At 41.8% G+C, this 16,207-nt stretch overlaps 1 protein-coding gene across 2 annotated transcripts; it reads left to right on the forward strand.

Moving 5' to 3' along the window:
• Window positions 1-245: 245 nt before the first annotated feature.
• Window positions 246-13,341, forward strand: LOC134620391 (uncharacterized). 2 transcript variants are annotated; one of them, XM_063466553.1, is made up of 5 exons: window positions 246-426; window positions 3,871-3,951; window positions 4,991-5,071; window positions 5,907-5,953; window positions 6,363-13,341. In XM_063466553.1, the coding sequence occupies exon 5, from the start codon at window positions 7,214-7,216 to the stop codon at window positions 8,306-8,308; it is 1,095 nt and encodes a 364-aa protein (XP_063322623.1). In that variant the 5' UTR covers window positions 246-426; window positions 3,871-3,951; window positions 4,991-5,071; window positions 5,907-5,953; window positions 6,363-7,213; the 3' UTR covers window positions 8,309-13,341. The 2 variants fall into 2 exon arrangements, with proteins under 2 accessions (XP_063322623.1, XP_063322624.1); XM_063466554.1 differs by lacking the exons at window positions 246-426; window positions 3,871-3,951; window positions 4,991-5,071 and adding an exon at window positions 5,145-5,436.
• The last annotated feature ends 2,866 nt before the right edge of the window (window positions 13,342-16,207 follow it).

The following is a 16,207-nucleotide window of genomic DNA, read 5'->3' on the forward strand; positions in this document are numbered from 1 at the left end:
ATGCTGAAACTCGCTCATGCCTAACAGGAGACAGGAGAAAACCAGAACAACACTCTGCTGAGACCTTAGTAGAAGTATAAGTCGAGTAATCACAGGTGATGAGCACCACGTGAGTGATGGCAACCAGGTGTGGAGATCGAGGTGGACACCAGGAGCCAGGCTCTACCCTGGCGGGGAGTGAAAGAGGGTGAGAGACAACCAAAATGAACACCAGGAAGACCTAGGGAACCATGACTGTTAAAAGTCCGCTTGTTCACTTTAACTGTTTAGACTACGTTACCCATGATGCACCTCGGTATCTGTACTTCCGGTTGGGAACGTGTTCAGCGCAGTTCTGCACAGATGAGAGGTGTGTCGGAGGAGTCGGAGGATTAACGTTTTTCCTTGCATTCCTGTGTGTGTTGACCCTGTGTGCGTGCTTATCATGTGAGTATTATAAGAAGAGAGTGATGATTGTTTGACTCTATCTGTGTAATCTGCTCTGTGTAATTTGCTACGTAAGAAGCTAGTCCCGTTGCTATCGCTAAGCTACGTTGTTGGCCTATTACAGGCAGCCTTGGTTGCAGCTGATACCTCATTTAATATACGACCTACTGTGCAGCATTGTGGTTGTAGGTGGATGTAACTACTCACTATGTTTATTACCTGAATCGTTGTAATCTGTAGAGGTCCTGTTTGCCAATGTATATACTAACTAGAAAGCGAAAATTTCAGAAGAAATTTTAAGTGTGCCTATGCCGCTGGTAAACAGTGTAGTTTGCCATTCATACAGCTACAGAGAGCAAAACTCAGCAGAGCAGCCATTCTCCACCATGAACTATGGTAAAAACAAACACCGCTAGCACCTCACAGATGACAGCTTACAATTTTGGGTAAAGATGAAGTGACTTTGTACAGCCCCGATTTGCAGACGCTGTGCACATAGTTTCATGAGCAGAAGTCCCATTGTACCACGGCAGACCCGACAATGTTTGCATGAACACGCTTTGAAGCATTACGTTATGGACCACTTTTCACACATGGTTGGTGTACCCACACAGCCGGCTGTAGCTTTTCAACTCACAGCCTGACACACACCCAAAAAACAGCCGAGAGAGCACAGACTACGCCAGAGAGGCGTGATTGCAGATGTCGCTCAGGTGGGTCCACCTCCCCTGCAGCGGCACTGCAGACCACGCCCCGCCACACACATCAATCACGTAAAATAAATATTTATGCACTTTTGCATTCACTTTTTGTTTTTTGTTATTTTTACACAGTGTTCTGAATGATTAACAATGGTCTACAGCCAATCTTGTGTATTATTATACAAACTTTGGTTGTAAGATGCCCTACCTGGCCCCCTGGCAAAAGCTTTGCTAGATCCGCCCCTGCACAGTTACCAGCTGTCAGCTAAATAAAAAAGGAGCTTGGTGTTTATTTCTCTCAGAAACAGTTCATAACTTCCCTTCAACTCATTCATGTCACCTAAAAAAAAGGTAAACCTGTTTCTCCATCACCAGTTCAGCTCTGATGATTCGGTAAGGTCATCTCCTGGTTTCCACCAAACTACACCTAAACTCGGTTTATATCTGACCCAAATAGAGTGCAGTTCATAACTTCTTACCTGAAATTCAGTTCACCTCACGCTCTGACCGGCAGCCGCCTGCTTCTCCTGCCTTCGGTTTCCCTGATCCACGATCTACCACCGGTTGATCGGCGGTCGCCTCGCCGCCTCGTTCCCTGCATGCTCTGTCTGACACACACCGGTGGATAGCTGCCCTCGGTTGTAGCTCCGCGTCAGCGACCACCAAACAACTCAGTTATTTTTTCCACATCGACCAGCATCTGGACAATCCACCGCCTTTCACTGTTTGTACCGTTACTAAAAAAAACCCCTCATCGGCTCATAAAAACGAAAAATAAGTCCAGCTATGACCCTGAGTCAAAAAGACAGCCAGTTAGCTAGCTAGCTGTCTAGCTCTTTGCAGGCACCGAAACCATCAGAGCTAATATGGGATGTCTTGGTAACACGAGCACATATTTGAAGTTTACATCTGGCCAATCCACCACCTTTCACTGTTTATACCGTTACTAAAATGAATAAATAAATAAATCATTTATTTATTTAAAATAAGTCCAGCTGTGACCACGAGACTTTACGAAGGACCGGGTGTGAAACCAGAGTAAGCCGCTCTCACTGTCATCCAGGCCGGCTGTAGCTTGTTAGCAAAGCCGCGCTAGCCACACTAGCCAGCTAGCCTCAAGCAGAAACGACATCGTCAGAACATTGTCGCTAATATGGGATGTTTTGACAAAATGAGCAGATATTTGAAGTTTACACACCTATATTCTCGCCTGAAAATATCTTAAAAGTTTATTTTGTGACCTAGAAACAGTATTAAGAGGAAAATAAAAACTAAGTGATGGCCGCCATTGTTTGACTCGGCAGAGGCGTGCTATGAATTGTGGGATATTGAGTTTTCCACCAAGCATTACCGTAACTATTGAATGATTTGCGCAACCTTAAAAATTCCAATGGCTCCTGAAAGCAGCGACGCTGTGCGCACCGTTGATATTGTCATCATTACGGTAATCCAAATAAGGGTAGACAGGCCGTACTACTCCCGGCATACCACTAGAGAGGGCCAACACACCACAAATGAAGTTTGAAATTTGTATCAGTGGGACCAAAAGATGGAGCCAACACACCACAAATGAAGTCTGTTTCTATGGCGCCAAAAGAAGAATCTTTCTAAATTTGCACTAAAATATTAATATTTAAAAAACTATAAAAGTCATAAACACCAAAAGTGTATACCATACTAGTCCAGCTCCAGCCGCACAAAATGATCTAACATATGTAACCCTATTGTCAAAACTGTTTGGCAGAGAAGCGCGGGAAAATTTTCACTAAAATATTAATATTTAAAAAACTATAATAGTCATAAACACCAAAAGTCATAGCACACCATTCCTGATCCAGCCGCACAAAATGAGGTAACATATATGAAGCTTGTCTCAAAACTGCGAGGCGAGATTCGCTGCAAAATTTCAGGCGGAAACTGAAGAATAATAATAATAATAATAATAATAAATCCGACGAATAGTAATATGTGTGCCTCTTGGCATAGGCACACATAATAATAAATCCGACGAATAGTAATATGTGTGCCTCTTGGCATAGGCACACATAATTAGAAATTCATTTATGGTCTTAGGGTGCCATCTAGTGGCCATGGGGTTATGGCAGACTATATAACATTCCGCTGGAAACCCACACTACTGCAGAAGCAGTACACTGGTATTCATAAATGTTTGTTCTTTCTGTTTACAGATGACCACACACACTCATATACACTATCACACTCCCTTTACCTGCATGTGAATGCTGTAATGCAATCGCCTCCCCACCAAAGCTGTACACCCTGTTGATGTCATCTGCCTCCTCCTTATTAAAGTTACTTGAACTACGTCACTGTGGAGTGCCATTCCTTCTGACCGAGGACGACTCAGTTGAAGCGTGATCGGCAATCAGTGCAAACATATATTACAATAACAATGACCTCTGCACACTGTCTCACTTGCCATTAGTATTTACCATTACACAGTTTCTCTGTACCTGACGAAGGTCACACAGAGCAGAAAGTTGTAACTGAATAAAACAATGGCAAGGCTGACAGTATGCATGGATTATACTCTTATTCTCCATAGAGGATAAATTGTTTTCAGTAGTAATAATAATGGGAAATAGTTTGATATCTGGATCATTTGTTATTTCTGATGTAATGTGATCCATCATGTGTTTTGTTTGTTTGTTTCTCACCTTTATTATTGTTGTTGTTATTTTCCTGTCAAGCTGAGACCATATTTTTCTTTATCTGAAAATAGGAGCGTCTCCTTAAAGCGTGCCCAGTCAATGGATCCTGGCATATATATTCACAGAGGACCAGTTGCTGCTGCTGCACAGAGGTAATGTGTGTCTAAATGTTGTTCCTGACTCAGTGTTTGTGAATAAATTCTTTTTCACACACTTCTGTGTTCATACATGAAGCTCAGCTGTTGTTTGAACTGTAGCTCACTCTGACTGGTTCTCTCCAGTTTCCTGCTAATGAGCTCAATGCAGACACTTTGTGCTCTTATTGACCCAAATATTTCTTTGACTTGCATCTCTCATTTGCTGTTTTCAGTAAGAGATGTAATGGGCTTTTCTTAATTTTGAGCTGTGATCGTAATGTTAATATTCTCTTTAAACTGCACATTAGCAGCAGTTTCAGGGCTGAAGTTTTGCTGTTTTATAGATGTCATTTCTAGTTTTAGCTCATTTGTACCTGATCTTATTAAATTTGTTTACTGATCTATTACAGTCTGTTAGTCTGTAATCAGCTGTTTCTATACTTAAGGAAGCATTTTTCCTTTCTCATCAGGTAACAACATCTTTTTAGTTTAGTTGGTTGTTGGTTTTTTTTTCCCTGCAGGAGTGAATGATTCATGCTCAATGTTACTTTAATTTATTTTCTCCTTCAGTGAAAGAGATTCATGATGTGATGAGGTTCTTGCTCCTACACTACACTGATTTATAAAGAAATCTCGTTTTAAAGCATAAAGGAGTATCCAGATTATTGTTTGTATCACAGTTATCACAGTAATGTGTCTGATCTTTAGTCAGCTGTTCTCTGGATTCATGCAGAGGAGGTTAAACTTTTATAAACTCATAAAAACCTGAAATGTAACAGCTGTTCTGTAGGCTCAAAAACATTTAACAGTGATTTAAAAATGGAAATGTTTGTGTGACACAGAGTGAGTCATTCTCAGAGTTAAATCAGGGCTGGATCATCTAGAGGAGAAAATTGTTTTCAGGGAAATAGATATCTAGATGATTTGTTATTTCTGATGTAATTTGGTCTGTCATGTGTTTTATTTGTTTGTTTGTTTCTCACCTTTAATTTTGTTGTTGTTATTTTCTTGTCAGGATGTATCTAAGACCTTATTTTTCTTTGTCTAAAAATAGGGATATGTCCTTAAAACATGCTTGGTCAATGGATACTGGTATATATTTTCACAGAGGACCAGGTGCTGCTGTTCCACTAAGGTAATGTTGTTCCTGACTCAGCGTTTGTGAATAAATTCTTTTTCACAAACTTCTGTGTTCATACGTGAAGCTCAGCTGTTGTTTGGACTGTAGCTCACTCTGACTGGTTCTGTCCAGTTTCTTTTTAATGAGCTGACTGCAAAGCCTTTCTGCTCTTATTGAAGAAAATAGATCACTGTGCAAAAGTCTTGAGCAATCTCATTTATTTATATTTTGTTTCCAAGGAGACAGACTTTCTGTGTTTGTTAGTGGTTTTAAGGAATAATTTTTTACTGAAAGTATTACAACGCTCTTCTTTGCACATTGGCTGCTTTTTCACTCTTTTTTTCAGTCCAGTCCTTAAACCTGACCACCTTCAGAGGAAAGTAAGCAAAGAGACAATTTTAAATGAGATCTTTAGTAACTTTTTGGTGGTGTTTATGGGAGCTTTAACTTTGTAATAAGGAAGAGTGGAGGAGGCAGGGCTGAGTTTTTATGTAGGTCTTGATTAGAGACGCTGCTGGAGACATGACAAAATGACTTCATGTTGCTATATGACTTAGGACACACACCAGCATCTTCAGTAGTTTCAACCTAGTTCAAACCTGCTCATTACTGTATCTGTACTGAAAATGTGGATCAGCTCAATTTCAGAGGCTGATAAAGGGAAACATCTTCCTCTGAGCTCTGTTAAAGTTTCCAGGCAGCAGCAGGAAATCCCAAATTTATCTTCTAATATGTGATGCTAATAAAAGATGTGTGGATTGTTCTCTATGTATGTGTATGAGAGTGATGTAATGTCCATGTGTGCATGCTGAAAGAGACTGTGCTGGTCTGACCCCCCTCCTCCTTTCAGGGTGAAGCCTGCTGGAGTCCGATGGTTGAGACCAGGTCTGAGGAAGTGTAAGTGTGTTTTTAATGTGATTCATGAAAACAAAGCAGCACACATTCAACCATCTTCAACAGGGGTGGCCAACTGCAGGACTCGAGAGCCGGTGTCCTGCAGGTTTTAGATGGGTCCTTGATCCAACACAGCTGATTCAAATGGTTAAATGGCCTCCTCAACATGTCTTGAAGTTCTCCAGAGGCCTGGTAATGAACTAATCATTTGATTCAGGTGTGTTGATCCAGGGTGAGATCTAAAACGTGCAGGATGCCGGCTCTCGAGGCCTGGAGTTTGACACCCCTGATCTTCAAACTGACACATCACTCATTCACATCTCTGATATCAGGAGTCATCATCAAAGTGTCAATCAATGAACAGATGATGGATCAATAATTGCAGCTGGATTGTGTTTGTTCTCTCCATCAGATTCCTGTCAACTCACAATCGACACAAACACAGTAAGCAAATGGCTCAAACTGTCTGACGACAACAGGAAGGTGAAATCGGTGAAGGAGGTTCTGTCATATCCTGATCATCCAGACAGATTTGACTATGAGCCGCAGCTGCTCTGCAGAGATGGTCTGACTGGTCGCTGTTACTGGGAGGTCGAGTGGAGAGGAGACGTTTATATATCAGTGAGTTACAGAGGAATCAGAAGAAAAGGAGACAATGATGACCATAGGTTTGGATGGAATGATCAGTCCTGGAGTCTTTACTGCTCTGATGATGGTCCTCAGTCTGTCTGGCACAATAACAGAGAGACATCCATCTGCTCCTCCTCCTCCTCCTCTGTCTCTAACAGAGTAGCAGTGTATGTGGACTGTCCTGCTGGCACTCTGTCCTTCTACAGAGTCTCCTCTGACACTCTGATCCACCTCCACACCTTCAACACCACATTCACTGAAACTCTTTATCCTGGATTTGGGTTTGACTTTTTACATCCTGGTTCTGCAGTGTGTCTGTGCTGAGTTGAGGGTAAAGAGTGCCCTCCTGTTAGAGAAACACTCTGACTATTGAACAGAGAGTTCAATCTGTACATGTCTGTCTGTTTCACTCAGAAACACGTTTTCAGATTCATGGATTCAATGAGTTGATGTTTAAAACTGTTATAAATGATTCCTTGTAAAATTATTCCTTTCCAGTCCTTTAAAGATGGAAGCTACAGAGGGCTTCCGGTTCAGAGCGCAATGGACGCATAGTCATCGAGCTCTGTTCCAACTGAACTAAATTACGGCCTCCAGACTCTGAAGTATTAAGGTCAGCCCTTTCAAAAAGGGATGAAAAAGGGAAAATCTAAAAGAGGACAGAAAAATACGAATCAGTCGAAGATTGAGGAGGCAAAGATCCAAAAAAGAATGGAACCACATGACAAGGAAGATGGCGGCTGCTTGCTATCTAGCCACCAGTCAGCGTTGCCGGAGTCTGGAGGAGATGGCGTTATCCTCCGGGAGATCACCAAAGTGTCCAAGGAGCTTGGCAGCTTTAAAGATAAAGTCCAAGAATCATTGTTGGGACTCACGGAGGACATCGGCAAAAAGCTGGCAGACGAGTTGGCAGCTTTTAAACAGGAACTAAACCAAAAGCTACTTGAATGTGCGGCTACACAGCAGTCACAGGGTAAGGCCATTGCGGAGGCAGAGGGACGTATAGCCGAGATAGAGGAGAGTGGAATGGTGACGAAAGAGGCCCTACTTGGTCTATTGAAAGGACAATGCAAGCTTCGAGAAAAGGTTATTGACCTGGAGAGCAGATCCAGGAGGAATAATATTAGGATTTACGGGGTACCGGAGGATGCAGAGGGCGAGTCGATAATTGCCTTCGCACAAGATCTGCTTCAGAAAGAATTGCCCCTACCCGAAGGTTTGCCCCTCCAGATCCAGCGAGCGCATAGAGCCCTGTCACGTAAGCCTGGGCCAGATGCGACACCGAGATCCATAATCATCAACTTCCTTCAGTTGGATGTAAAAGAGACGGTCCTTAGGCTTGCCTGGAAGAAAAAAGTGTTGCTGGGAAATAAGCAGATTTTTTTTGACCACGACTATGCCTATGAAGTCATGGAGAAACGCAAATCTTATACGGGAATAAAAAAGGCACTAAAAGAGAGGAACATTCGGTTCCAAACGCCCTTCACGCGGATTCACATCCACTGGAGCACCGGCCCACGGACTTACGAGGACGCAGAGGACGCAGCGAAGGAACTGAGAGCACGGGGCATTGAGGTGGCCCCCACACGCGCAAACCCGGGACCCAGCACCGAAGAGAGAGTACTTAACGCATTTTCATGGCATGGAGTGGAGACGGAGAGGGACAGAGGGCCACGAATGAAAACTCGTGTCCGACGCAAACTGCGGGAATATAGAAGAGACTATTAAATATGAATGACAAAGAGGATAAGAGCTATACTTGCAAGCAAGCAGACTATATAAGAAGGTAATATGCTAATTTGGTTTCATCGCTGTTCAAGTCGGTGCGTTGATAGTTCAGTTGAACAGATTTACAAGTTGTTATATATGTTGGACTCATCTAGTGTAAGTGGGATGTGCCTGCTGGATAGTCGCCACAGCACTAGGGAGAGCCCCCAGTGTATGGTGGGTCCTTTCTCTCCTCTCCCCAACAGGGACTTAAAGGGGTCGAACGATCCTGAGTATTTGGAGGCTCTATTGTTTTTGTGTATTTATCTTAGTTTTGTGTTAACAGTGGGGGCACAATGTTTTACCTCAGTGACATTTGGAACACATATTCATGGCTCTATCTGGTGTTATAATAAAGCTCAATGTTAAAGGTACTCTCACTTAATGTAAATGGGCTCCAAAGCCCAGCAAAGCAGGGGAAAATGCTTAGTAAACTGAAAAGAGAGGATATTGATGTGGCATTTCTACAAGAGACTCATTTGGTGGGCCTTGAGCACGAGAAACTTAAGAGACAAGGTTTCAAGCATGCTTATTATTCTTCAAATGGTTTAAGACATACGAGAGGGGTGGTTATTTTAATATCAGGGAGGGTTATTTTTGAACATTTTGCTACAATTAGGGATAGAGAAGGCAGATTTATCATGGTACAGGGCAAATTGGATGGGGAATTGATTACGTTTTATAATGTTTATATTCCTCCAGGTTCTACATTTGATTTCTATAGGCAAGTATTCGAGAAAGTAGTGACAGAGGCACAGGGACTACTTGTCTGTGGAGGAGACCTTAATATTACACTAAAACCACATCTGGACGCATCGGGGATGAGAATATCTCAGTCACAAAAACTAACTAGAAAACTGAACCTTCTGATAGAGGAGATGGGATTGGTGGATATTTGGAGGCATCTTAACTCAACAGTAAGGAATTATACTTACTACTCATCTCCACATGCAACATATTCGAGAATCGACGATTTCCTCAGTTTTGGTACTGATATGAACAGAATACATGAGTGTCATATTGGGTCAATGGACGTTTCCGACCACTGCCCTCTATATTTATCCTTAAATCTTACTCAAAGGAGAAAAATAACCAACTGGAAATTAAACTCTAGTATATTGAATGAATGGACATGTGAACAGTTGACAAAAGACATTGCTGAATACCTGGAATTCAATGATAAAAATGAGTTACCCCCACCGATTTTGTGGGACGCGTGCAAAGCAGCGATGAGAGGAAAAGTTATTGCTATAACCTCTAATATTAAAAAATCCAAAGTTGCAAGATTCCAGAAGCTGCAGTCGGAACTATTACAATTAGAGGTCACACACAAAAACACTATTGATACTAAGACAAAATTAGAAATGGCAAAGAAGAGAAATCTAATTGATGAGATATACACCCAAGACGTACAAACAAAACTAATGTTGACCAAACAATTATGAGGGGGGAGCTAAATATATGAAGCAATTGGCATATAGATTAAGGAAGCAACAAGCAGACAGAACAATATACAGGATAAGGGATCCGGAAACCAAAATGGAAATGCAGGGTATAGAGGAAATTAAGGATTGCTTTAAGAGATACTATGAAAAATTATATTTACAACCACCCACAAACAATGACGATCAAATGGAGAGTTTGCTTGACATGTTACACCTCCCTAAACTTACAGTAGAAGAAAACAAATCGTTACTGAAGCAAATTACAAGGGAAGAACTTCACTTGGCAATTGCTAAACTCAAGGCAAACAAATCTCCAGGTACAGATGGTTTTACTGCGGAGTGGTACACGAAATTAAGGGAACCTTTGACACCGGTCTTACTTAAAACATTTAATTGGGTCCTAATGAAGGGAGAAGCACCCTCCTCATGGAAACAAGCCATAATTTCTATTATACCTAAAGATGGTAAAGACAAATTAGATTGTTCCAATTATAGGCCAATAAGTGTATTAAATGTAGATTACAAGCTGTTTACGTCAATCATAGCACGGAGACTTGAAGGGATCATCCCAAGGATAATAAATCTAGATCAAACTGGATTTGTTAGGTCGCGTCAAACCCATGATAGTGTTAAGAGAACTCTGCAAATTATTAGACATATTAATTTAATTAAAATACCAGCTATATTATTGAGTCTAGATGCTGAAAAAGTGTTTGACTCTGTGAGATGGGAATTTTTATTCCAAGTAATGAATAGATTTGGGTTTAATGGGTCTATCATTACAATATTGAGGGCTTTGTATAATAGCAAACTGCAAAGATAAAGATCAATGGTGAACTTTCAGATGCTTTTAAGCTCGAAAGGTCCACAAGACAGGGATGCCCACTGAGTCCACTCTTATTTGCCATTTTTATAGAGCCGTTGGCTCAAAGGATTAGGCAGAATGAAAAAATAAAAGGGATTAAAATTGCTGGAAGTGAGCACAAATTGGCCTTGTTCGCAGATGATGTTTTGGTTTATTTATCACAACCTACTGAATCATTTATGGAGCTTATGTCAGTGTTAAAGGAGTATGGGTCCTACTCGGGATATAAATTGAATATACAAAAAACACAAGTTCTTAGTAGCTTTTATAGCCCCCCTCAAAATTTACTCAGCTAGGCTGGGATAAAAAAAACAATCAAATATTTGGGCATTAACTTATCAATGGATATAAACAGTTTGGAAGAAATCAACTACCCCCCACTTAAAAAAGATATCATGGTAGATATTAGCAGATGGTCATTAATCCCTCACCTAAGCATTTCTTCTAGAGTAGACACCATAAAAATGAATATGCTCCCAAAGATATTGTACTTATTTCAGTCTATTTCTATAGAAAACCCTGATAGATACTTCGTAGAATGGGATAGGATCCTCTCTGGATTTATATGGGCGGGTAAAAAGCCAAGAGTTAAGTTTAAAACACTTCAGCTTCCCAAGGATAAAGGAGGACTAGGCCTCCCTTGTTTACATGACTATTATAGGGCAACTCAAATAAGAAATCTGGTGGGCTGGTGTAAACCGGGATACTGCTCAAGATGGAAGGAAGTGGAATTTTCCTTGGGAGGTAATTTCCCTGTCGGGGCACTGATAGGAGATCCCTCAGAGTTACGACTCCTGGGAGACCCGGGCAACCCTTGAATAGTAAGCTCAATAAAGACATGGAAAAGAGTACTTAAAAAAGTATCAATTAATACAGAGGGCCGGATTTCTTAGGTGGTTTGCATACGACTCAGAATTTTTGCCTAGTAAGACCGACTCGACATTTAAAACATGGGCTAATAAAGGCCTTACCACATACAGTACTTTGTTGAAAGATGGAAAAGTGATGAGTTTCCAGGATCTTAAGAATAAGTTTGGGTTGCAAAATCAAGATTTTTTTTAGGTATTTGCAACTGAGGGACTTTCTGAATAAAAAGCTAAAACATCCCCAGTTATCGACTGGGAATGAAGAAATTATTTATATATTCGAGAATGCATATAGAGATGCACCCTATCAAAAAATTATTTCCAAATTATATTGTTCACTGACCAATTTAAGGGGTCATGATACAAGATATGTTAAAGCAAGATGGGAAATAGAGGGCAATCTATCCCTTACAAGAGAGGAATGGGATGGGATTTGTAGGCAACAGTGGTCGGTAACAAGCTCCCCATGGTAGAGGGAATTCAGTTGGAAGAATGTAATTCGTTATTTTAATACCCCGCCTCAAAAATCCAATTATTCTCATAACACAACATTCTGGAGGCAGTGTGGACATGCAGCAGCAAATCATTTCCACATTTTTTGGGAATGTCCTCGTGTGGTTCCATTTTTGAAGGAAATACATAAGGTCCTGGAAACAATCTTCCAAAAGAAAATACAATTTTATTTTGCAGTAATGTACCTAGGTAATTTAGAGAGTCTTAATCTATGCAAACCAGATAAATACTTGTGCAGTGTGCTGTTGGTAGCTGCCAAAAAGGCCATAACCCGTCATTGGCTTAAAGAGGATACTCCTACTATAAATGAGTGGATTGATGTGATATATACTATTTTTGTTATGGAAAGAACAACTTTCAGGCTAAAGTTGCAGGCGGACTCATTTGAGGATTACTGGTTGAAATGGTTGAAATATGTACATAATGTGAGGCCTGATTTTGTATAATCTCATTGTATTTTTTGGTTGTTTGTTAGTTGTTTTGTTTTTTTTTGTTGTTTCTGTTTGTTTGGGTTTTTTTTGTTTACTCTTTGTCTGTTTGGTTTTTTCTGTGTTGTGTTGTTTTGTTTTTGTCTGTTTTTTTTTTCTCCATGAATCACTCTTCACAGTTTAGACTTGTGCGGTTGAAGGGATGGAGACCTTATCAGTGCATCTTGACTCTGCTGTGGATGAAAATGTAGAGAAAAAGACATGAAATGACTTAAACTGAAACAATAAACAGACTGAGACAAAATGATTTCTAACATTTGATGATGATGGAAGCTGGTGCCTATCCCAGCTGAACAGTATTCATTGAAAATATATTGTCCAGTATTGACCTGCTCACCATTTTGTTTCTCTGTGTAATATTATATATCCTTTGTTACTCTTCAGCCTTTTCCACGTTTTACCTGCACTCTGAAATTAAAACATTCACTGATTTTAAAAATCTAATGCAAAAGCTGAATTGTGATTTAAACACGCGCAAATCTAATTGCTGAACAGGATCTTCTGTTAATCTGAGAAGCTTGTGCCATCTGTGTAGCAGCTGTTGATGCCATTATTGTTTGTTTCTTTGTGTGTCTTCACATGTTGTGTTTTAAAAAGGAAAAGGTCTGTAAATGAGCTGTAGCAGGTCATTTTTGTAAGTTTTTACCTCTTCCACTACTACCAGGTCAGCTTGGCTCAACAGGTGGTAGTACCTGGTACCAAGTACTGAACTGGGGCTCTTTTGCTTGCTATTCAAATGTGTAAACCACTGCACTGGAACATGTATCACCCATAAACTGTAATAAATAACTAAAAAAGTAACCCCTTTTAATGCTGTACCTTGTATTTTGCATTGGTAATGCAGAAGATTCAAGATGTTTCATTAAAAACAGTTAATTAGATTAAGCCTTCTTGTTTCTAACATGCTGGATATTTGGTGGGAGTTGGGTTCAAACATGAGGCTCGGATTTCTTTCAGATGGTCCTTTTAATGTGATTTTTCCAACCTCTGCACAACAGGACTGTTTTAGTCACTTTTGGAAGCTGTGATTGAAGGACAGGCAGGAAGTTTTGAACAGGGGGAGATTTCCACAGTAAGGGCACATTTGGGTTTTTGCTTGGATCTATTTGTGGCCCTATGCTAGTAAAAAGATTGTTGATTGATCCCCACCACCACCACACACACACACACACCCAAACCTTCCCTCCCCATCCCCAACTGCCTCCCTCCTCCTGCTCCATCACACCACCACACATGCAGGGCCTTGAGGTACAAGTGCGTCACTGAGGTGCAGGGGAGGCATTCCTCCTCTGTCCCCTTCTAGCTACCTGTCCCTCAATTTTGTTCCACAACTTAGATAAGACACGGGGTCCAGAGGATGGTCTGTTTATTCAGCTTCATCTCTGGTGCCGGTGCCCACCTCTCAATTTTAAATACATGTAGACATTGAGGGCTCTCGTTCAGGACCATGGTGAGACCAGCTGCTATCTGGCGCAGGGTTGTTGGTACCATAACCCTCCCATGTTTTAAATGCACTTTATAACAGCACTCAGCAACACCACATATAAGTGGGTGGAGTGAGGTATGGAGTCTTCACTCCCTCTTGTCTGTTCACCATCTGGGGCAGGCAGCCGGGAGGAGGAGCTGGCCATCTGGTCGGGGTCTGGGATACTGGGCCTCCCCACTGGTACAGTCTGCTTGTATCCACCCCAGAGCAAAGGAAACTATCTCCTGGGTCTTTGGGCGGATTGCCCCTCTGGGGTGATGGTGCCTGGACCTGGTGGGTATTGAGTATGTATGGGGAGTGTGATTGTGTGTACAGTATTCATTTCAGCTTGTCTCCATGCTGAGTGAGTGAAGAGTATTTGTATATGTGTACATGAGGGTGGGGATGTATGTTTGTGTCTGTATGTCTATTTGTCTATGTGTCAGGTTGGGTCTTAGACTCCACCTCTGTGGGAATATCTCAGGCTCCCCTAGGTGTGGGGACATATCTCGTACCACCACAATCTATGTCGGTGGCTGATGCCCTCACCGTCAGTGCATTGGTGGTTCCCAGTGTCTGGGGTTGGGTGCTCAGGTATGTACTTGCTCACTCAAGGCAGCTGCTTGGTGGGGTCTGGTGCACATGGCTCGGTCAGACCCATATCATTCATTATCAGTCTTGTATGCTGCTCAGTAGGATTCAATATTTATTGCTTTGTATTGTTGCTGTGGTTTCCCTACTGTGTTGTTTTCTTTTTGCTTGCTTGTTTCACTGGTACAGATATGTAGACGACACCTGGGTCAAAATCAAAACACAAGAAGTGGAATCCTTCACTGCTCACATTAACGCTGTGAATAAAAACATCAAGTTCACCAGGGAAGACACAAAGGATAACTGTTTGCTAGTGGTGCAACGGATCACGGTTGATCCGTAATCCGAACTGATCCCACTCCACGGTTCGGCACGCACGTGATCCGAAGATTCGAAAAAGAAGAAAAAAAAAGTATGTGTATGGTGGTCAGTCTGTCAAGCGGTAGCGGTCCAAGTGGAGGAGCAGAGGAGTTTGCGGCATTTAAGCAGCCCTTTGCTGCCCAATCCGACCGGGCTAAAGCTATTACAAAAGCTACTGGGGTGTTTAGCTGCAGACGTGAGGCCGTACTCCGTTGTGCAAAACAAGGGGTTAAACTATGATGAACGTGCGATTGTGGCTCAAGAGTTGGGAGTTCGCCTAGTAATCGGAAGGCTGCCGGTTCGAGCCCCGGCCACCGGGTTAGAGGGCCCGGTGGCGCCAGTGTCCAGCAGCCTCGCCTTTGTCAGTGGGCCCCAGGGTAAAGTGCTTTGGGGTCCTTAGGGACTAGTAAAGCGCTATACAAATACAGACCATTTACCATATTTATTACACTGTTGGATATTAACAAAAACTATTGCACAGGGAAAAGGCACTACAGCTTACTTGTCTCCCCGTGTTTCCCCTCCCTCTCCCCTCCAGTGAGGAGTTAAACAGTTTGATAGCGTGTGGGACAAAGGAGTTTTTAAGTCTGCTCGTCCTTGACTTTGGGAGAAGCAACCTCTCACTGAACAGACTCCTCTGGTTGTTTATGGCCGTGTGCAGAGGATGCCCAGCATTGTCCATAATGTCCATATTGCGCCTTAATTTATTTTTATATAAGTGCGTAGAATGAGTCTTGAGTTGAATGTTTTTTAATAGGCAAAAAATACTTAAATAAGTAAATGGCGAGTCCAATTTTTGTCTTTTTTTTCTATTTTTGCTGATCTGAAAATTGATCCGATGCCTGACTTAAAACCGTGATCCGATCCAAACCGTGAGATATTTGATCCGTTGCACCACTACTGTTTGCCTTTCCTGGGCTGTGCCATGCACATTGAAGAGAATGGAAACCTCAACATTGAAGTTTACCGGAAGCCCACACACACGGACCAGTACCTCCTCTTTGACTCCCACCACCCTCTGGAACACAAACTTGAAGTAATCAGGACCCTACAACACCGGGCAGAAAATTTTCCCTCTAAGTCTAAAGGGAAAAAGAAGGAACACACACATGTAAAGGAAGCTCTTAAAACATGCGGTTGTCCTAATTGGGCTTTCATCAAGTCAGCAAAGATGCACAGAAAAGGAGATCAGACACCAACTAGGGAGAATAAGAAAGACAAACGCAACAACATTGTCATCCCCTATGTAGCTGGTGTATCAGAAAAA

The sequence above is a fragment of the Pelmatolapia mariae genome, linkage group LG23 (assembly GCF_036321145.2).
Source record: "Pelmatolapia mariae isolate MD_Pm_ZW linkage group LG23, Pm_UMD_F_2, whole genome shotgun sequence".
NCBI lineage: Eukaryota > Metazoa > Chordata > Actinopteri > Cichliformes > Cichlidae > Pelmatolapia > Pelmatolapia mariae.

Coding starts and splice junctions, on each gene's coding strand:
- LOC134620391 (XM_063466553.1), top strand. CDS start 7,214: ATGAAAAAGGGAAAATCTAAAAGAGGACAGAAAAATACGAATCAGTCG.